This window comes from Typopeltis vanoorti, chromosome 12 (genome assembly GCF_054136105.1).
Source record: "Typopeltis vanoorti isolate ZY-2024b chromosome 12, IOZ_Tvanoo_1.0, whole genome shotgun sequence".
Classification (NCBI taxonomy): Eukaryota; Metazoa; Arthropoda; class Arachnida; order Uropygi; family Thelyphonidae; genus Typopeltis; species Typopeltis vanoorti.
The window spans coordinates 108,843,297-108,865,351 of NC_143560.1; the positions used below are offsets into that span (position 1 = coordinate 108,843,297).

Genomic DNA, 22,055 nt, shown 5'->3' on the forward strand with positions numbered 1-22,055 from the left:
GTATCCCTTGCTTAACGCTGTTTTGTTTAACGCAACGAAATTAATTGCGGCAATCCCTTGATATACGCGGCAAGAGTTTTGATTAACGTGCGTTTAACTCTGCGGAGCTCGCAGCTGATCTGACAGATACATGCAAAATGTTTAATATAAATATTCTTACACAATTCAGTGTATAGCCTGGCGGTCATGAGTAGCTGTGCACTCATATGTTACGAGTGATGTTCCGCAGGATGAAATGTTTAATATACATATTCTTATGCAATTCAGTGTATAGCATAAGAATATGTATATTAAACATTTCATCCTGCGGAACATCACTCGTAACATATGAGTGCACAGCTACTCATGACCGCCAAGCTATACACTGAATTGTATAGCTTGGCGGTTTGATATACATATTCTTATGCAATTCAGTGTATAGCATAAGAATATGTATATTAAACATTTCATCCTGCGGAACATCACTCGTAACATATGAGTGCACAGCTACTCATGACCGCCAAGCTATACACTGAATTGTGTAAGAATATTTATATTAAACATTTTGCATGTATCTGTCAGATCAGCTGCGAGCTCCGCAGAGTTAAATGCACTTTACTCAAAACCCTTGCCTACTCTTGGAGGTCATGAGTAGCTGTGCACTCATATGTTATGAGTGATATTCTGCACTGTTTTTTTGCTGTCAGTTTGATTTAACACATGTTATGTAAAGATTTGTGATATTTGACAGTAAATTGTATCTGAGAGATACCTCGACTTCCGATGTCAGTATAGTATGGTTTAGTTGTTTATTTTATTCTTTGTTCAATAATTTCTAGATTGTAACTGAAAATAAATAAGACATCATCTATTACTGAAATAGAGAGCCAAAGGCTTATTTTTGTCATACATGTCCTCTAGGAAATGTGCTTTACATTTATGGAAAATACTAAGGAAAGTGGTCTGGAGCTTGCTCCACCTTTACTATGAGTTGCCCATGCTTGCATTCGCAGAAACTTTTAGTTTCTATATATTCGGCACAAAACTCTTGTAGTTTCTATATTCGGCTATGAAATAATGTTGGATTAAGTTAAGGGGATAATAAATCCCTCATTATTTTAAAGCCGGATACAAAACTCGGAGATCGAAATCTAAGAGTTTCATGCCATAGAACTATTGGCGAGTCCAAGCGTAAGTCAACACTTGGTAGTACAACACTAGGGCGACTCAGAGCAAAGGTGGGGCAAGCTCCATCACTATCCTTAATATTTTCTCATAATGTAAAACGCAGCTCCTAGGAAATGTATTACTGTTTTAAGATCGGTTCACTTAAACCTTGGTATTATTCAGGTCTACCTACTCACTGATGAGACCTCAATAAAGGTCTAAACCAGTCTGGGTAGTGACCTTGCCTCATAATGTAAAACAGTAATACATCTCCTAGGAGCTGCATTTTGCATTATGAGAAAATATTAAGGATAGTGATGGAGCTTGCCCCACCTTTTCTCTGAGTCGCCCTAGTGTTGTACTACCATGTGTTGACTTACGCTTGGACTTGCCAATAGTTCTTTGGCATGAAACTCTTAGATTTCGATCTCTGAGTTTCGTATCTGGATTTAAATAATGAGGGAGTTATTATCCCTGTAACTTAATTTATGCTGCTGGAAAAATAGCCTCTTGGCTCTTTATTGTAGAAATAATGTTGGATTCAATATTCCACTTAATTTGTGCCATCATGTGTTATATTTGCAGTGTTTTTTTCTTTATGTTTTATTGCTTGTTTGCCAAGGTCTGGAGAGTCATTTTGCTTGTTATCGTAGAATTTATGCCGATAAGAAAAAAACTAAAACTGTTCAAACGACTCTTAATGACTTCGTTTGATAAAAAAAATTGCAGTAAATAATGCAGGTACAAGTATTTATTAAACATTTACTTTGCATTCGTTTTTTATCTTTCCTAAAAGAGTACCATATAAAACGAACTATTAGTACAGTAATCAATCATGGACGAATTGTAATTTTTACCATTATTAGATTTGATCAATGCAGTAACATCGAGGGATTAATTAACCGCGTTAATCGAGGGATACCTGTACAGAAAACAAGAATAGCAGTCCACGCCCTTGAACAAAAACATACCCAGTAAATCGACAAGGCCATAATAATAGATATACAAGAAAATGAAACAAACAATACTTAAAATATTGGAAACAATAGCCATAAAATGTGAAAAAAAACTCGATAAACGTCCACCGGCCCTACATAATCTCTGAGAGTTGGAAGCTCCATAACATAAAAATTAGGTCATGACTCCAACCAATAGGAAACAACACAGATACACCAAAGACAGAAACACCAAGCTAGCATGACATAGCCTCCACTTCCCCCACGAGCTCTGAAGACGACGCACTGTCAAAATGGCTCACACCGCGTTACTCCCACCCCCTGATCTTACTCCATCATATCCTTCCCCCTTCCCCAAAAATTTCTATTTTCATCCCCTCCCAAAGTATTCTCTGCCCACCTTTAATAATATAAAAAAAACCCAGGTTTTTCAAAAAAAAGTTCACATACTCTTTGCCTCACCAATAATTCTCCCACATTTTCCAACTCCCCTTCCTTTAACAGCAGATAAATGTATATCGTCACACGCCGGGATGCACCTGAATAAGAAGACAGCCAGCAACATCCTACAAAGATATGTCCAAATTATTCCTCCTATATATTCTTCACATATCTATCTATATAAAACATCAGTAATGTTCTAAAATTTGAGTAAAAAGCCAATGACATTATAAAAGGGGCACTCCTAAACAAAAATAGGCTAAATAGCCATAAAAATAATAATTTCTGCTCTTATTATCCACATAATGAAAGAATTTCTTGGGATTTTTCTTGAATTTAATTTCTCCTTGCATTCCATTTTTATCTTCCTTATTAGTTACTATCCTGGCCTGAATCTTATATTCCTTATGAAACTATTCTCCACCTCTCTCTCTTTATACTTTTTCCACAACTTCTTTTTGATGTACAGTTTCTGTTTTCTTTAGTCATCCGCTTTACATCAAATCATTTTATCTTTTTCACTTGAGGAATGCCATTTGCCATTGATGCTTCCAGATATTTCTTCACTATCTCCCCCATGTACTGCTGACTTCTCTGTCGCTTGCAGTTTTTCCATCCATGGAACTGCCCTAAGCTGATTTCTAAAATTATTATAGTTGACTTCCTTATACTTCCACATAAATTCCTTTCTCCTTGCAACTTCTGCATGGCTGTTTCAGCCTCCAAGTCAAGACTGCACAGTCACTTCAGTGGGATCAAGATTGACATCTCGGTTGTCGTGAGCTCCTCTAATGCAAGAACGAAATCTAAGCAATTCAATCCTCGTGTTCCCTCTACTACATGTTGCGTAAGACAGCTGTCCTTCCAGAATTCCAAAAATTCTATTCCTTTACTACTGTATACTGCTTCCTCTGCTCAGTTTATAGTGCTATAGTTAAAATCTCCCATAATGATCACTCACTTCACACTCACCAAACTGATCTGCCTAAACATTTCCAGCTCTTCATCTTGTGTTCTCTGCCTATAGCAACATCCCACTAAATATCTTCTCCTACCAACTTCTATCTTACACCATACACTTTCAAAACTATTATATCAATGACATTGTCAATGGATTGCAGGAGGATATTCAGTTGTATGCAGATGATGTGAAGCTGGGAAGGGTTATTAGTAATAATGCAGATGTGGCAGCCCTGCAAGACTTATCATAATGAATGGAGGTGTCAGTTTACTGCAGCAAAATGTAAAGTCTTGAAGTTTGGGATACATGGGAGGCTGCATACTCGATGGAAGAGCTGTACTGGAGGAAGCAGGGGAGACAAGAGATCTGGGGATGATGATTGATAGAAAACTGAAATTCAGGGTGGTGAAGGTAACCCAGAGAATTGCTGCATTACTGAGAAGGACACTGACCTGCAGATATAAAAGAGTTATTGTTCCATTGTATAAGACCCTGATCAGACCACACTTGGACTATTGTTCTCAAATTTGGTCCCCAGGATTTGAAGGAGATAAATTAACTGTGGAAAGGGTACAGAGGCGGATAACAAAGATGGTTTCAGGACTGTATAATGTTAGTTATGAGAATTGGCTGAGGCAACGTGGACTGCAGAGTTTGATAGATAAAAGAAGGAAAGGTGATATGATTAAGACTTTTAAACTGTTGAGAGGTAGTTACAGGGTTGACACTGGGGAGTTCTTTCGCTTGGTGAAACAGCAGGAAGGAGCGATGACAAGGGGCCATCCCTAGAAGTTATGAAAGGAAGCTGTGAGGAAGAGAGTGAGGAGTGGTTTCTTTGCATGGTGGTTGAACCATGGAATTTATTGCCTGATGGAGTGGTGAGAACGAGAATGGTCAATGAGTTCAAGTAGGGTGTGATACTTTGCGTTTCCTAGGAAGAACCTGCCACGATGAGGCTTTTGACTCCATGGTGGCCTGAATAATAATAATAATAATTAGTACCATTTCCTTCCATATTCTCCATTCTGAGAGGACCCAACTCCTCACTTATCATAAGTAACACTCCACCATCCCCTTTGCTGCATTTCTTGTTCTGCTTATGCTATACTCTACTTTTACTCCTCTCAGGACATCATCTTCAATCAGTCATGTATCATTGATTCCAATAATCTTAGGACAGACTGAGGTTAAATAAGCGGCTTTCAGTGCCACCAATTTAACTTTCTGTATTCCTGATACTCCTGGCATTTGTATAAAGAAACATCAATGATGGTATGTATACCATACCATCTTCATATAATATACCATCTCTGAAGTGACTATTCCCATGAGGGGAATAGTCACTGGCATTTGTATAAAGAAACATCAATGATGGTATGTATACCATACCATCTTCATATAATATACCATCTCTGAAGTGACTATTCCCATGAGGGGAATAGTATGAGGGGCTACTACCACATACCACTAACCAGCATCTCTAGTTTCCTGCCCTAATACTCACACTTGCCCTAAGAACAACAATTTCTCCAGGTGCTTATGCTCTTCCATGTTCAAATGCAGTGTCTCTTATTTACAGCTCTCTTCTATCCTCAAAATGAATCTACATATTCCAAACCTCCCTTTTGGCACATTCTTGTCATCATTTCTTTCTTTCTTAATCCTCCTCTTTTTACGGTGTCGAGGTTTTTTATTCTTATAACCGCAACCGTCTTGAGGATAAGGTGGTTGGCTGTGTGCTTCCCAGCATGTCCTATTTCTGTATGTGCGTGTGTTCACGGGGCCAGTTTGCCTGTTCTGCAGGATGAAAAACCCAAGTTTCCAGCTGAAAAAATCCCCTACCTCCGTATGAGACCGGCAAACTCACCTTTCATCGAAGAACCTTTATCAAAGAGATCAGATAAAGGTTCCTCACGTTACTGACGGGAACTGAACCCAGGTCTTTCCGACAGAAGGGCTTATCTATGACGACTGAGTTATGGAGGCTCCCTCTTGCATTCATGCCATTCATTATTGCTGCTCCTCTCCTCAATTATGCATTGTTATATCTGGGTAAAACACTAACTTTCTTCTCACACTTTTACACTGCATAGTTCCTAGCAATAACCTCAGATCTCTTGCCACCCATTTCACACTACCTATCAAATGCCTTAGCAAAGTCCAATATCATAGTGTATCTTGCAAAGTATAGCTTGTCTGTCAACCCATTTCTCTATGCAAGTTCTTACCAACTTCTCTAAAATCTTTATAACCACTGCAGAGATACTGATAGGCTGACAGTTAGACACATCAGTTTTTACACCAATGGTGCAGTGGGATTATCATACATTCTTTCCATTCTGGGGGGGGTAGGGGAGATATTTCCTGAGCTGAAACTCAAATTATACAAACCTGTCATGGGACAACCAGTTTGGTTGAATATTCCTTTTTAGCGTTCTCTCCAGAAATTTTTACCAGCCGGGTGGAATGAAGCATTAGCCAGGCGTACAAAAATTTTGAATAAGTTAAGAAAGACCCTTTTTCATAACAAATTAAAATAGTAATTTTATTAGAAATTACTTCAAATAAGGATAATATTTTATATAGTAATTATAACAAACAAGACTAGGATTTTTCTTATTTTCTCATTAAGTAAAGAAAAATCTTGTAATGCTCACAGCTTACAATTCTATACATTAATTCTTCTCTTCTTCTTAGAAGCCCAGTTGTCAGCAGCTTTTTCGTAATTAAAATTTGTTGAATCTGGTCCCTCCAGTGAAATCAGCATCAGATTATTTATAGTGTTCTGACTGATGCAATTCCTCATACAGGTTTTTATCCTTTTTAATGCAGAGAAACCCCTTTTACATTCACCTGTGCTCACAGGTATGGCCAGTCCAACAGCAGCTAGTTTTGCTAAATTTGGAAAAGACTTTGAGCTCAGATGTTGTTGCTAATTTCAGCAGTATTTGTGTTGGATCTAGATTTTTGTATGACTGGCCATTAATCATTTTTGATGCAACTACCTATTCTAGTTGATAACTTTCACAGTTTAAAACTGCAGGACTTCCATTTCTAGAATAATAATCAAAAAGAATCTCATAAGCCTCATGTTGATCATGACTTTCTGCACTGAAAAATCTTGAAAAGCAGGAAATGATTGGCATATCTGGAAATCTTGCTTCTAGGTGTTTAATAACTGTGTCTATGTATTTATCATATATTGTAGTCTTAAATGTAATAACATTAGAATCTGATTACTCAATGTGGAGGTCTGACCGTTCACCTGAAAGATGCTGATGAAGATTTTGAAAATGACTGCCAGGAGTGTCTTTCAATTCCTTGATGGATAGTTTTCTGGCTTCTAAGACTGGCTCTATTTCAGTTAAGTCAACATCAAAATTATGTCTCTTTCATAAAAGATCTTCTTTGCAACCGATACTGTTGTATTTGAGATCCCGATTGTTGTCTTCTTCCGTGTACGGATTGGTATGCATCAAAGTGAATATCTGAAGCTCTCTAGACTGGCTTGCAATGCAAGAAATTGAGCTGGTTTCACGAGTATCGAGACTCTCCAGCTCGATTTCTCATCACTATTAATTAAAAAAATGTCTTAAATTATTTTTCCATTCTTGTTCATTATTAAGCCATGTCAATTCACAACATTAATTAGCCGGGCGGTCAGTAAAACCAGCCGGGTGGTTTACCCATTCGAAAGGTCCTGGGGAGAACATAGCTTTAGTATATGTTCTGATATCCTATCTGTTCCTATTTCTGAATTCTTATCCAGGTTATGCAGTCACTCTAGAAACTTCTTCTCGTGCACCTCTATCTCTTCATTCAATGCAGTGATAGCATTGTGCGCTATGTTATATACACCAGGTTGATAGATTTTAGTGAAGTGAGCACTCATTATCTGAACAAGCGCATGTGCTTTTAACATGAGCTATCTGTATTCACTAAAGTTATTCTTCCACATTCATTCTTTCTTTTACTTGCAGAATGATGATAATATTCTTTTGGATTGCCTTTAGCCTGTGTGCAGCCAAATGTTTTTTTTTTCATATTCCAATGTAGCTCTCCATACAATACCTTTAGCTTTTCTGGCCTCTGTTGCTTTATTATATTTCATAATTCCTCTCATCCTTATTTCTTCCACATCATCCTCTTCTTATTTAAACATTTCAAAGCTTCCCACATACTGATGATATCTTTCCCATTCAGTAACTGATACCATAGGAATGAACATAGTATTCTTCTGAGTTTGTCTTACTCTATAGTAGTTCAGCATGTAATCTGTCCTAATTGGAACACCCACATAGTTAACTATTTCTCAGGACAGTACAACAAAATCACTCTCACTAACTGGTGACAAAACAGCCACATCAACTAAGATCCTCTTCAGATGCTAATTATGTTGTAAAAATGCATCGCCAAATTACCCTGATGGGTAATTTGGTGATGCATTTCTTCATCCCCAGAAACTGAACACAAATGTGTAGCAACATTCCATCATATATTTCATTCTATTAGCCTCCACTTCACACCAGATAGCCTCAAATTCACTGATACATGGAACATTATTATTTTTGCTTTCATCATTTCCAATCATAAATGACAGGAAAATGATATCAGCTGACTCAAGTCATCTGATATCATCTGCGGTATTCCCTCCCCATTTTCCTGTCATTCCTAAAAATACTGTACCCTTTACACTTGATTCTGGTAACTACATCTCATTCTGATAGCCCAGTTCCACTAATTCCAACAATTTTAGACCACAACATATTCACAAAGTAGCACACTCAACCAATTTGTTTCTAATGCTTTTGGCATTTATAGAGATAAATTACCTCCTGGTTTTTTTTTTTTTCATATACTTACATTGACAGTCTCTTTGGCTTAATTGGCCAGCTTTCTCTTTTCCATCTCCAGATACACTCAAAAAGTCCAATCTCAAAGTGTAGTCTATCCCTTTACAAGATTCATAGCCATGCTCAATGGCATTCACATCACTATCACATCTGGGCACCCTAGCTGAACTTCCACATTCTCAGCATTCCTCCCAAGACAATCTACTTTCCCTGACTTGCCACATAAGGTCTCACACCAGTAAATAATTTCTCCAGGCATCCAATGCCAAATTCATTCAAGTGCAGGCCATTTTTCTTATACACATCTTTTTCTACCATCAGACTCACTCCAATCAAAAAACTCACCTCACTCATTTCTTCTATATAGCCTGCATTGAATCATTTGCTATCATAGCCCTCCTTCTTAACTCATTACTATCATATCTTGGTAATAAACTAAAAATTTTCACTTTTTTCTTGCTTCTTCCATTGATTCTTTTATATCATCTCTCACTGTATTTATCTTAAATAATTTATTATTATTATTACCCCAAGATCTCATCTGGGAGGTCCTATATTTGTGATTACAAGCACTACCAATTCTTTTAGCTACCTTTTCTCTTTTTCTATTGCATTTGTCAACCTTTATTTTAGCTCCTAGGGAGTTCCATGCAGTGGCTAATATGCATTGCTAAATTAGCTGAATGAGTGCCAAGTAATTTACTATAGGAGATTTCAGCTATACTGATATGGACTGGAAGGAGAAGAGGACACGAGGGAGGAATAGAATTTATGTAAGTAAATTTCTCAGTTAGCAAGAGAAATTTTTTTTTTTTGTTTTTTTTCCCTCATATAAATTATCTGCAGAAATAATGCATCTGCATGCATTTCTGCAGATATGCATGCAGAAATAATCATAACTGTAAATTACACTTTAAAAAAATGTCAGAAATGTAACAAAAAATAATGTAAAATTTTTTTTTTTTTTTTTTGGAAACTTGTCCAAAATTAAAATATAATTAACATATAAACACAACTATCCATTACATTTTAATTTTAAAATTGACAAAGAAACTTTGCAAAAGTTCAATGATTTTATGGATTTATTCAGATCCTTATTATTTTTTTTTTTAAAGTGCATTAGTTTTGTTTTTGTTTGAAACAGATTCACTAGCATTACTTGAACTTATTTGTAGGGACATTGTAACTAGGTAAAGGTCAGAAATTCAAAAAATCATATTGAATCAAAACAACCAGATTTAAGAATAAAAAAATTGTTTAAATGTTTCTAAATTCCAAAACATGCACATTTGTTTGTATTTTATGAGTGCAGTCTCTTTACTAAGAGCGTGATGTGTGATGAGAGAATGCTTCTATCTTCTCACAAATAATTTCTGCTGACACATCTGAAAGAAACAGCTGAAACAAACCACTTCAGCTGTTTCTTTTCAAGTAGTTTAACTACTTTTATGGAACTTTCTGCACTTTGCAAGTTCCTCTTACTAATGATAAACTTTTATAGTTTACATCAGGGGTGGGGAACCTTTTTAGTATCAAGGGCGAAAATTGCTAATTTAAAAACTTCCGTGGGCGACTGGTGAATTTTAACTTTTATATATAGTGTATGTAGTGTGCAATATATATCTTACCAGACGTATGACGATCATATTATATGTAATATAGCTATTTTTAGTTTTGTATATTTAATTATTTAAATTTAAATAAATTTAATTATAATAAATTTAAATTATTATAAAATTTTATTTACATGTACATACGAGTACATCAACAAAGGGGCGAATCAGAATAGACTCGCGGGCGAGGGGTTTCCCACCCCTGGTTTACATGCTGCACATCTATTTGTGCTCTGAATTCATCTTCCTGAGCGAGATTATCATGCACAAAAACATGATCTTAGAATGCTTCAATACACCTCTTTTTTTTGCTTTGCTGTTATCTGCATAATATGTTTTGTTAAATTGCATGAGACCAGATGAAAAACAGATTTGTTCTTTTCTCTGGCTAATTGGAAATAAAAACAAATCTCTAATGCTTAAAAAATGGCTCAAAACATGGTCGGTGTAAATAAAAAAAAAAGTACACATTGTTGTTTAATATTTATTTTACGGCATGACATTGTAGTTTAAGTACTTTACTCTAAAGTACATACTTGTCAGTAATAGTAATTGACAATATGAAATTGTTCATTTCAACTGAAAATAAAATAAAATAAAAAATTCCCATGTTTCTCCAGAAAATCACTGTCAAGCAAATCAAATTGTTATTTTGTTTCAGTGTATTCCATATGAAATATAATGGTAATGCAGATGTTATCGTAAGCAATATCTCATGAAGTGGACATCCACTGTATTAAGAAATAATTAGCTGAAAAAAAAAGCATGTGATGGAAGGAATTTGGGGTTTGAGAATGTTAGATTTGGTGATAGCATTACAGAATTTGCCTGTAACCAAGATAGTAATATTACATCCAACTAAGGAGAATGATTATGCAATCTTGATCTGGGAAGTAGCTAAATGTGGAATTTTCAGTTAAGAAGGGTATATGTTAACAGTTGTAAGGTAAATGATCAATGGGTGTTCAAGGGAATAGAGTCACACTGCATATGCAAGAGCAGGAGAATAAATTGGGTGGGAGTTAAATGGATAAGTAGTATCATTAAGTAGCAGCTGCAGGAAGAAAATGCTGAGGAGAGAGAGAGAGAGAGAACATAAAGAGAATTGTTCCCTTGAGCACCCATTGATCATTTACCTTACACTATTAACATATACCCTTCTTAACTGAAAATTCCACATGTTTAGCTATTTCCCAGATCAAGGTTGTGTTCATTCTCCTTAGTTGGAGAATGATCATGCACAGACAAGAAGAGTGAGCATAGTAATAAAAGCAAATTAAGATTAGGAGACAAAACTAGCTGAGTATGTCAAGGAAATTCCTAAGAGTTCTTCAGCTACATGGAGAATAAAAGATTGAGTGATTATAGTAGATAACCTGAATGCTTGATGGCAGTGATGAGGCAGAAGCAGAAGGGATAACTGAAATAAATTATCACTTCAAGGATGTATCATTCCAGGTAGAAGTATTGCAGTGACTTAAGATATTACAAAATTCAATATGAATACTGCCTTGGGAATGAAATGGATATTGGCTTATGTATCATGAAAAAAGTGCAAGAGAACTGGCAGTGCCTCTAACCAAGATGTTTAATTTAAACCTCAGCTCTGACAGAGTTTTCCAAGGGAAAGAGGACAACATAGTTCCATTACATTAAGTAAACTCCAAGATAGAAATAGCAAATTATAAACTGATCAGTATATATCTCATGAGTGGTAGCTAAGATACCAAAAAAACTGGTTAAGAGAAGAATTCAGAAGTGAGTAGATAGGAATATGATATTCTAGAAAGGAGTTTACAAAGAGACAGTTGACAGACTACCACATGGAACTCTGTTACTTAACTTGAATATGAAGCTGGTAACATAGATGAGAGGATGGCTGACATCAGAGAATATTATATGGAAGAATAGAATCATAGAAGAGCATAGAGGTATGTTATAGGGAATGATTTAAGTGTGGTGAAGATCCAGTGGTGTGCTGATGTAAAACTGGAGATAAGGGTTGAAATGATGTAGAGATCCTGTAGGATGATTTAATTGAAATAATTATTTAATAATTTAAGTGAAAGATAATGACTTGCAGCCATTATCTTTCACTTTTAAGTAAAGGTGAAAGATAATGGCTGCAAGTTCAGTGTGATAAAGCAAAGATTATTTGAAATAAAAAGACCAAAATGAAATTGATAAGACAAGGGATTTGGGGGGTAATAGTGAACAGGAGTTGGTTTAAAGGATATATTGCAAAACTAGGCAAAAAAAGCCCAACAGATGCTCTTGGATGTTGAAGAACACACCCTGACAGGTGGAAAGAGGTTCTCTCTCGTTACAACTTTGATACAAACATCACTGCTATGCATAGATTTTGTCTCATTTCTTGAGACAAATGATCAAAATGATGATTTGGAGTGCCCCTATGAGGATGTTCTGGAAGTTTTTGGGTTACAAAATTTAGTTGATGGGGGGAAAAAATGAATATGATAGAAACATAAATGATTATTAAAGGGGTTTTATAGAGTAGATGCTGAAGAAATTTTTCAGTGCATAAGAGGATAGGAGAGAAGAAAGAGGCACCATCTGGAAGTTGTGTACAGTGTAGTTAATAAGGGCAGGAGAACTGGGTTTTTTGCTTGGAGAGAGGTAATTGAGTGGAATTATTAGAGTAGTTTATGAGTGCTTTATCAGTAAATTAGTTTATAGAGAGATGTAAGTATTGTATGAATAATGGTTCCCATGTAATAGTAAGAATGAAACACTTATAAGGAGTATAAATGTTTCATTCTTATACTCCAGGGGCAAGAAGAAAGAAAGCGAGAAACAAGTTTTTCGTGTGGAGAGTGTGGTTGAGTGAAATACATCGTCCACACGGTTTGATGAAATCTGTGCATAATAGTCAGGAATTCTCATGATGAGTCTTTTGACTCCATGTAAGTCTGTTAATAATAATAATAATAATGAATTGAAACATTAAAAGCCACAGCCATTAAGATAATTATTAGCATGTAAGTAGACATCAAAACTTGAATTATTATTATTATTATTATTATGATTCAGGCCTCCATGGTGTCAAAAGATTCATCGTGGGGGGGGGGTCTTTCCTAGAAAACACAAAGTCTATTATACCACTCATTGAACTCATTAACTGTTCGTGCTCTCACCACTCTATCAGGCAATGTATTTCACAGTTTAACCACCCTCCATGCAAAGAAACGACTCCTCACCCTCTTGCTCATAGCTTCCTTTCGTAACTTCCAGGGATGGCCCCTTTTCCTCGCTCCTTCCCTGTCCCACCAAGCGAAAGAACTTCCCAGTGTCAACCCTGTGACTACCTCTCAAAAGTTTAAAAGTCTCAATCATATCACCTCTCCTTCTAACTACCAAACTCGGTAGTTCACATTTCCTGAGCCTGTCTTCATAACTAACATTATACAGTCCGGATACCATCTTTGTTAACTGCCTCTGTATCCTTTCCACAGTTAATTTATTCCCTTCAAATCCTGGGGACCAAATTTGAGAACAATAGTCCAAGTGTTGTCTGATCAGGGCTTTATACAATGGAATGAAAACTCTTTTATCTCTGCAGGTCAGCATCCTTCTTAGTATTGCAGCAATCCTCTGTAATAGTTACCTTCACCAGCTTTACAATATATGTTCCCTGAATTTCAGGTTTCTATCAATTATCACCTCCATATCTCTTGTCTCCCCTACTTCCTCCAGTACAGCTCCTCCAACAGAGCATGCTGCTTCCCATTGATGTATCCCAAACTTGGAGACTTGACATTTTGCTGCATTAAACTGATACCCTCATTCATTTGCCCATCTGTCTAGTTTATTCAAATCCTCTTGCAGGGCTGCCACATCTGCACTATTACTAATAACCCTTCCTAGCTTCACATCATCTGCAAACAACTGAATATCCCCCTGCAATCCATTGACAATGTCATTGATATAAAGGTTAAACAACACAGGTCCCAATACTGAGCCCTGTGGGACCCTACTTGTAACCTTCTGCTTTCTTGATATTGCCCCACCATACACAATTCTCTGATACCTATCAGATAGCCAATCCTGAATCCAGTTGACTAACCTGACATCTAAACTATGTTCTGCAACTTAAATATCAGCTTATCATGTGCCATCCTGTCAAATGCCTTTGCAAAATCCAAAAAAATGGTAGAATATGCCTTTCCCTCATCAACTGCTCTTGTCACGTTAATATAAAAGCAATCATATTACTAAAGCAAGAGTGTCCCTTAACAAATCCATGTTGACTCTCACAGATAACATTACCCTCATCTGCCTAACGCTGAATATGGTTCCTCGCTAATTTCACTAAGATCTTAACAACTACTGATGAAACACAAACTGGTCTATAATTTGACACTTCCAGTCTGTTACCGCCCTTATGCAATGGCACTATCCTACCTTCCATTCCTTGGGTACCTTTTCAGCAGCAAGACTTTCATTGAAAATCCAAGTCAAGGGAGCTCAGAATCCAGGTCAGTTCTTTAGCACATTCTCTCAAAACCGGTGGCAAAATTCCATCCAGTCCCACAGCTTTATTGACATCCAGAGTACTCAGTATTTGCAACACACTCTCCTCTCCTCTAAACCACAAACCTGCCCTGGCCCTCTAGTATTAAAACTTACTTCTCCAGGATGAAGTACTCCAATAAAGTGTTCACTGAATAACTCCACTATGTCCTCTCCTACTGGCCAATCTCTTTTCATATTCCAGTTTTGCCTTCCTTACCATACTAGTCACTCTCCTGCCCTGAGTCATATTCTTCATGCATCTGCTCTCCACCCCCCTCTCCTTATATCTCTTCCATAACCTCCTTTTCACTTGCAGTTCCTTTTTGATATTGTTTGTTATCCACTTTACACCAAATTGTGTCTTCTTCTTCACTCATGCAATACAGCTTACTATTGCTGCTAACAAATATTCCTTCACAATTTCCCAAGCACTAATGATATCCCGGCCTTCCAATTCCACCCTCCATGGAACTGTCCCAAGTTGATATCTAAAACTATTATAATCATCCACCTTATAATTCCACATGTATTTCCCTCTCTCCTCTTACTTGAATTATCATGTAAATCTGGTGACTATAAATAAGCATTTACCTTATCATAAATAAACATTTTTGATGTGTGAGTATAAATATTGAGAAGTAAATTTCCAGTACTGTAATTCATATTCTTACCTTTTGAGCTAATTCTTCAGAAGAAAGAGATGGATCATAAAGTATTGGTTTTCCAATGTACGTCCTAGGAAATAACAGAATCAGAGGGGTATTTTTTTTTTTAATATACAAATTGTGCAAATTATAAAACTCTTTTTTTCTGTAATACAATTTTTAAATTCAGTGATCTATGGTCTAATAGGTAACATAAGGAATGAAGCTGAAAGCAACTGTTTATTAAACAAATTAACTATTATACTGTTTCAACTGTCTGAAATATCTAATTTCATAAATTAGATATATCAAAGAACATAGAGAGTGGGAGAGAGAGGAAGTCTAAGAGAGTATCTTAAATAATTTTTTTATGTATAAAAGATGGATAGAGACATGGTTGGAGAATATATGTCTCTATCCATTTTAATGGGAAAGATTTTAAGGAGCGGAAAGAAGGCAAAATAGTACCACTCTACAAGCATAGTTCTATGACAAAAGTTTCCAGTTATAAACTGGTCTGTATATATGCAGCTGTATATATACAGAAACTGGTAATGGTGACTAAAGAAATAGAATACAGGATTGGTTGATGGACATAGGATTTTCTATGATTGTCAGCATGGGTCTGGGAAGGGCAGGTCTTGTTTTAGCATTATATTTTATTATAAGGTGATAAATGTGTTGGATAAAGAAGATTCATATACACTGATATTCTAGGATTTTGCAAAGGCATTTAATAGATTACCACATGACACACTGGTGTATAAGCTGCAGAAGTGGTATTAGATAAATAGATTGAGGATTAGCTTTCTGAACAATACCAGCAAGTTGTATAATGATGGAGCAGTGTCTCATAAAATAAAGGTGACTAGTGGTATGCCTCAGGGTTCTGTTCTTGGGGCCCTGCTGTTTTAACTTGTTAATGATATTTTATGTGGACTGACTGGGGGGCTTCAAATGCTTGCTGATCAGGTAGTATTATCAGGAGTATTGCTGATAATGCTAATTTGGGAATGCAATTTGCTGAGTTTGGTAGATAGGAGGGAAAGAGGTGGTATGATAGAGACCTTCAAGTTAGCAAAGAGATTTTATTAGAGGGGATTATAAAAAGAGTGGAGGGTGAGATGAGAAGATTGAGAGGCCATTCCTGGAAGTTGTATAAAGATGTAGTGAAGAAGGGTGTGAGGAAAATTTTTTAAATGGAGAGTGGTTGGTAAGTGAAATACATTGTCAGAGTACATTATGAAAGCAGGAAGTATAAATGATTTCAAGGTTGAGTATGATAGACATGTTGCTAGTTAAGTGGTTCTCCCATGAAGATTCTACAGACTCCATGGAGGCTATTATTATTACATGGGCTTGAGCTGAAAAACAAGCTCATCCATATGACTAAAGGTTTAATATACTATTTTTGAATACTATTTGTTACAAAAATGATTAGTCTTACAATTACTTATTACTTTATTCATATTATAGAATGTACTAATCTTTATATAGTTAATCTTATTTATGTTTATTGCAATTAATTGTAATAATCTAATTTATAAGTTATTATATTTATAAATTAGATTATTGTTTTATAATGTGTGTGTACATTTTATAATAGTGTGCGTGTTGCCTAGGTATGATAATGATGAGCTGAGCAGAAGAGCGGTGATATTGAATGACATAATAGCAAGAATGTGTGACAAGAGAGGACTGGTATATGTGGATGCTTGGAGTGCGTTTGAGGAAAGAGAGGAATTGTATGCGAGAGACCGTTTACATTTGAATGAGGAAGGACGTAGGCATCTGGAGAGATTGCTGTTCTGAACGAGTCAGTGTGTCCCAGGGAGGATGATAGCAGGGGTGACCTCTTGTGGGAATGGATACTTGTGAGAAGGGAGACGATGTCAGGTAACACTGAGCCCAGTGGAGTCTAGAAGGGATAATGCTGGGTATAGAAACAATGGCATTTATATGCTTTATACTAATGCCAGGAGTATCCAGAATAAGGGAGAGGAATTGGTGACGCAGATAGCATCAGCCTGGCCAAAAATTATTGCGATCACTGAGACATGGTTGACAGAAGGGGATATAACAAGAGGAATAGAAGTCACTGGGTATAGCATTTTTCGTCAGGATTTCGAGGGGAAAGCGTGGTGGTGGGGTACTGCTTATGATAAGTGATGACCTATGTCCTCTAAGAGTGGAGGCTTTGGAAGGAAGTGAGACAAATGATTTTGAGAGCGTATGGTGTGAGGTAGAGGTAGGCAAGACAGGATATTTAGTGGGGTGTTGCTACAGACCCAGGAGCACAGAGGATGGGGACCAGAAGATGTTTAGACAGCTAAGTTTGGCAAGAAGACTGATTGTTATGGGAGATTTTAACTACAGTAATATAAATTGGAGAGAGGAAGATGCATGTAGCAATAGGGGAATGGAATTTCTAGAATTCTTGAGGGCCAAATGTCTTAGGCAACGTGTAACAGAGGGAACAAGAGGTTCAAGAGTTTTGGATTTGGTTATAGCATCAGAACAGTTGATAATAACTGAGTTGACATCTCTCCCACCAGCTGGAGAGAGTGACCATATAGTTTTGACTTGGAAAATGAATAGACATGCAGGAGTATCAAAGAGATGGGAACTTATGTGGAATTATAATGCAGGTGATTATAATAGTCTTAGACGTCAACTTCGGGAAGTTTCATGGAGGGAGGAATTGGAAGGCCGGGATATCATTAGTGTGTGAGAAATTGTGAAAGAATATTTGTTAGCAGCAATGGTAAGTTGTATACCACGATTGAAGAAGAGGACACAATTTGGAGTAAAGTGGATGACAAACAATATTAAACAGGAATTGCATGCAAAAAAGAGGCTATGGAAGAGATTTAAGGAGACAGGTGAAGAGAAGATGCATGAAGAATATAAGACACAGGCCAGAAGAGTGACTAGTGTGGTTGGGAAAGCGAAACTGGAATATGAGAGGAGATTGGCCCTAAGATCCAAAGAAAATCCTAGGGAATTTTTTAGCTATGTGGCCAGTAGGAGGAGAAATGACTGTGGAAGAATGATATTGTGGGATAAAAATGGGAATAGAGTGACTGATGCAGAGGACATAGTGGAAATGTTCAATGAACACTTTATTGGAGTATTTCATCCTAGAGGAGTCAGTTTTAATGCTAGAGGGATAGGGCTGGTTTCAGGTTTAGAAATACAGGAGGAGAGTGTGTTTCAGATACTGAGTATTCTGGATGTCAGTAAAGCTGTGGGACTGGATGGTATTTCACCCTGAGTTTTGAGAGAATGTGCTAGGGAACTGACAGTGCCTTTAACTTGGCTTTTCAATGAAAGTCTGGCTTTGGCAAAGGTGCCCAGGGAATGGAAGGAAGGTAAGATAGTGCCATTGCATAAGGGTGGTAACAGACTGGAAGCGTCTAATTATAGGCCAGTCTGTGTGTCATCAGTAGTTGTTAAGATCTTGGAGAAAGTAGTGAGGGACCATATACAGCATTGGGCAGATGAGGGTAATGTTATCTGTGAGAGTCAACATAGATTTGTGAAAGGGCGCTCTTGTTTTAGCAATATGCTAGCCTTTTATAATAAAGTTACAAGAACATTAGATGAGGGAAAGGCATATACTGCAATTTTCTTATACTTAGCGAAGGCATTTGACAGGGTGCCACATGATAAGCTGATATTTAAGTTGCAGCACATGGGTCTGGATGTCAGATTGGTCATCTGGATTTGGGATTGGCTGTCTCTATCAGAGAGTTGTGTATGGTGGAGCAGTTTCAAGGAGGCAGAGCGTTACAAGTGGGGTCCCACAGGGCTCAGTACTAGGACCTATATTGTTTAACCTTTATATCAATGACATTGCCAGTGGATTGCAAGGGGATATTCAGTTGTTTGCAGATGATACGAAGCTGAGAAGGGTTATTAGTAATAGTGCAGATGTGGTAGCCCTGCAAGAGGATTTAAATAAGCTAGATAGATGAGCAAATGAATGGGGGTGTCAGTTTAACGCAGCAAAATGTAAGGTCTTGAGGTTTGGGAAACATCGATGGGATGCTGCATACTCTATGGGAGGAGTTATACTGGAGGAAGTAGGGGAGACAAGAGATCTGGGGTTGATGATTGATAAACCTGAAGTTTAGGGGACATATTGCAAAGGTGGTAAAGGTAACACAGAGGATTGTGGCAATTATGAGAAGGACACTGACCTGCAGAGATAAGAAGGTTATCATTCCGTTGTATAAGTCTCTGATCAGACCACACGTGGACTATTGTTCTCAGATTTGGTCCCCAGGATTTGAAGGGGATAAATTAACTGTGGAAAGGATATAAAGACGGATGACAAAGATGGTTTCAGGACTGTACAAGGATAGTTATGAGGATCAGCTGAGGGAATGTGGACTGCAGAGTTTGGTGGATAGAAGGAGAGGTGATGTGTTTGAGACTTTTAAACTGTTGAGAGGTGGTTACAGGGTTGACACTGGGGAGTTCTTTCACTTGGTTGAACAGCAGGAAGGAGTGATGACAAGAGGCCATCCCTGGAAGTTACGAAAGGGAACTGTGAGCAAGAGCGTAAGGAGTGGTTTCTTTGCATGGAGGTGGTTTAACCATGGAATGCATTGCCTGATGGAGTGGTGGGAGCGAGAACGGTCAATGAGTTTAAAGAGTGGTATGATAGACTTTGTGTTTCTTAGGGGGACTTCCCCTCGATGAGTCTTGAGAGACTTTATGTTCTTAGGAAGGACCTCCCACGATGAGTCTTTTGACTCCATGGAGGCCTGAATAATAATAATAATAAATTAGATTATTATTAACAAATCTCTATGGCAGCATTACACTCATTGTCAGAGGTCTATCTCTCAACCAGGACTATATTAAACCTTAAACTCATTCCATTTACAGCATCCACAACAAACTTGGACAAAGCATGTTCTCACCAGACTTCCCCCTATGCAGGGTAGCTCATAAGCCACGAAGGGGTTTAAACATCTAATAACTTTGTATATATTAATTATTTTTATCTCATCATATGCATTTGTGGAAGAAGATGTTAAGTTAAATCTGGAAATAGACAACAGAATAAGCAAAGCTAGTGTAGTGGGTAGCTAGCTGAATAAATTTATATGGAACAAGAGAGAAATTAGCCAAAACACCAAACTAGCAGTATACAAAACAGCATTTAAACCAGTATTAAGTTAAACCAGTAATCTAAGGTGGTATGGCCACTTAAATAGAATGGGTGAATAAAGGTTAGCAAAACAGAGCAAGGTCTAGGTGAATTGATTCAGTCAGAAGTGCCTTAGAAGCATGAAATGTTAGATATGGCAATATTGGATTACTGGCAGGTAATAGACTAATTTGGAGGAAAGGAGATTAATAATAATGTACACTTAATCATGTAGTGCTGTCATAGTAACCTGAACATCCCTTGGGGGTGCATATCAGGAAATTGATAATGATGAAATATTTTTATTTTATTTTATAATGAAATACAGAGCCTGAAGATTTTTCACTGCCCACACTGCTAGAGCCACAGTAGAACTCCTAAGGCAAATTTTTGGCAGGCAAATAATTTTGCAAAGATCTGCAATTAATTGGCATCATGTTCTCCAGATCTGATGGCTCCTAACTTCTTCCTATGGGGTTACCTGAAGAAAAAGGGGTATGTGAGAACAAGACCCAGACAATCCAACAGCTGAAGGAGAACATTCGTGCAGAAATTAGGGTGCTGCAGCCAGAGACATTAACAGCTGTCATATCCTTCGTCACTTATGGGCGACCTTGTATAATGCTTTCAGTGCAAATAAGGTAAAAACTCATTCGTTAAATTAAACATCTCTAACATATCGCCTCTTTTTCCCTCTATCCACTAAACTTTCCTCAACCTATCCCCATTACTAATATTTTAGCCCCAGTCACTTGTCCCTGGATCCTCCACATCATTTTCTTATCACATTGAAAACCAGGTAACCAAATCTGCATGACAGTCCAGGAGTGATCAAATCAGACATTTATACAGTGGTTCATATACCTGTCAGTGTCCTTGTCATGGTAACAATGCAATGAGTAGTCTTTGTAAGTCATGCAATGTGCCCTTTGGATTTTCAGGTCTATATCAACCATTAATCCCAGATCATGAAAATCTCAACCACCTTCTGGAGTACAAATCCATGAAATACAGTACAGTTATACAGTTCTGCCAAAGTGCAAAATTGTACACTTATTAATATTGAAACAGCAATCTCACTCATCCGGCCTAGTTGTCAACGTACTGCACATGTAAACTTGTTTTGCTTACACTGGGGTAATGGATAAAACAAGAATATTCTTTTTTGTCAAATACAATTTAGCATCAACCATTATAATTCTAACTTCTTTCAGTTTGTGTTAGTCAATCCATATTTCATGTGAATTGAACTTTCATGTCATTTCACATAAATTGCTATAGTCTATCATTAACCAATAAGTTGAAATGTAGAGACCCAGGAACAAAACTCTGTGGTAACCACAGAGTTTTTTGTGGTTACCACAAGTTCTGGAACTTGCACCTTCCCTTACACAATTTGCAGTGATCATTCAGTCAACTAATCTCCTATCCATCTGACTAAACTACATTAAACCCTCAGTTATCCAACCACAGTAGGAGAGCAGTTTGCTTGTTGGATAATTGATAGGTTGGATAACTGAAGGTATAATTATGTGGCACTGTACCAGAAGTCAATGGACACACTGGCCCATTCAGTGGTTGGTTAAGTGAAGGCACATTCATTTGAAAATCATCTATTATTATTATTATTCAGGCCTCCATGGAGTCAAGAGTCTCTTTGTCGGAGGACCTTCTTAGGAAACACAAAGTCTATCATACCACTCCTTGAACTCATTGACAGTTCTTCCTCTCACCACTCTATCAGGCA

At 37.2% G+C, this 22,055-nt stretch overlaps 1 protein-coding gene and 1 long non-coding RNA gene across 12 annotated transcripts in view; one reads left to right on the plus strand and one right to left on the minus strand.

The window, feature by feature from the left end:
• LOC150101128 (DGAT1/2-independent enzyme synthesizing storage lipids-like) overlaps positions 1-22,055 on the minus strand; it is a 178,860-nt gene that overhangs the window by 7,643 nt on the left and 149,162 nt on the right. For all 3 annotated transcript variants that reach the window (XM_090401209.1, XM_090401210.1, XM_090401211.1), the window contains one exon: positions 15,175-15,238. In XM_090401209.1, coding sequence (XP_090257335.1) covers positions 15,175-15,238 — 64 coding nt within the window. The remainder of the gene's footprint in view (positions 1-15,174; positions 15,239-22,055) is intronic.
• The window catches only part of LOC150101129 (uncharacterized), a 160,184-nt gene that overhangs the window by 7,180 nt on the left and 130,949 nt on the right, over positions 1-22,055 (plus strand). For 3 of the 9 annotated variants that reach the window (XR_016549140.1, XR_016549136.1, XR_016549138.1), the window contains exon 2: positions 8,991-9,130. The exons of the other annotated variants lie outside the window; for them this stretch is intronic. This is a non-coding gene — a long non-coding RNA (uncharacterized LOC150101129). The remainder of the gene's footprint in view (positions 1-8,990; positions 9,131-22,055) is intronic. 9 annotated transcript variants of the gene reach the window in all.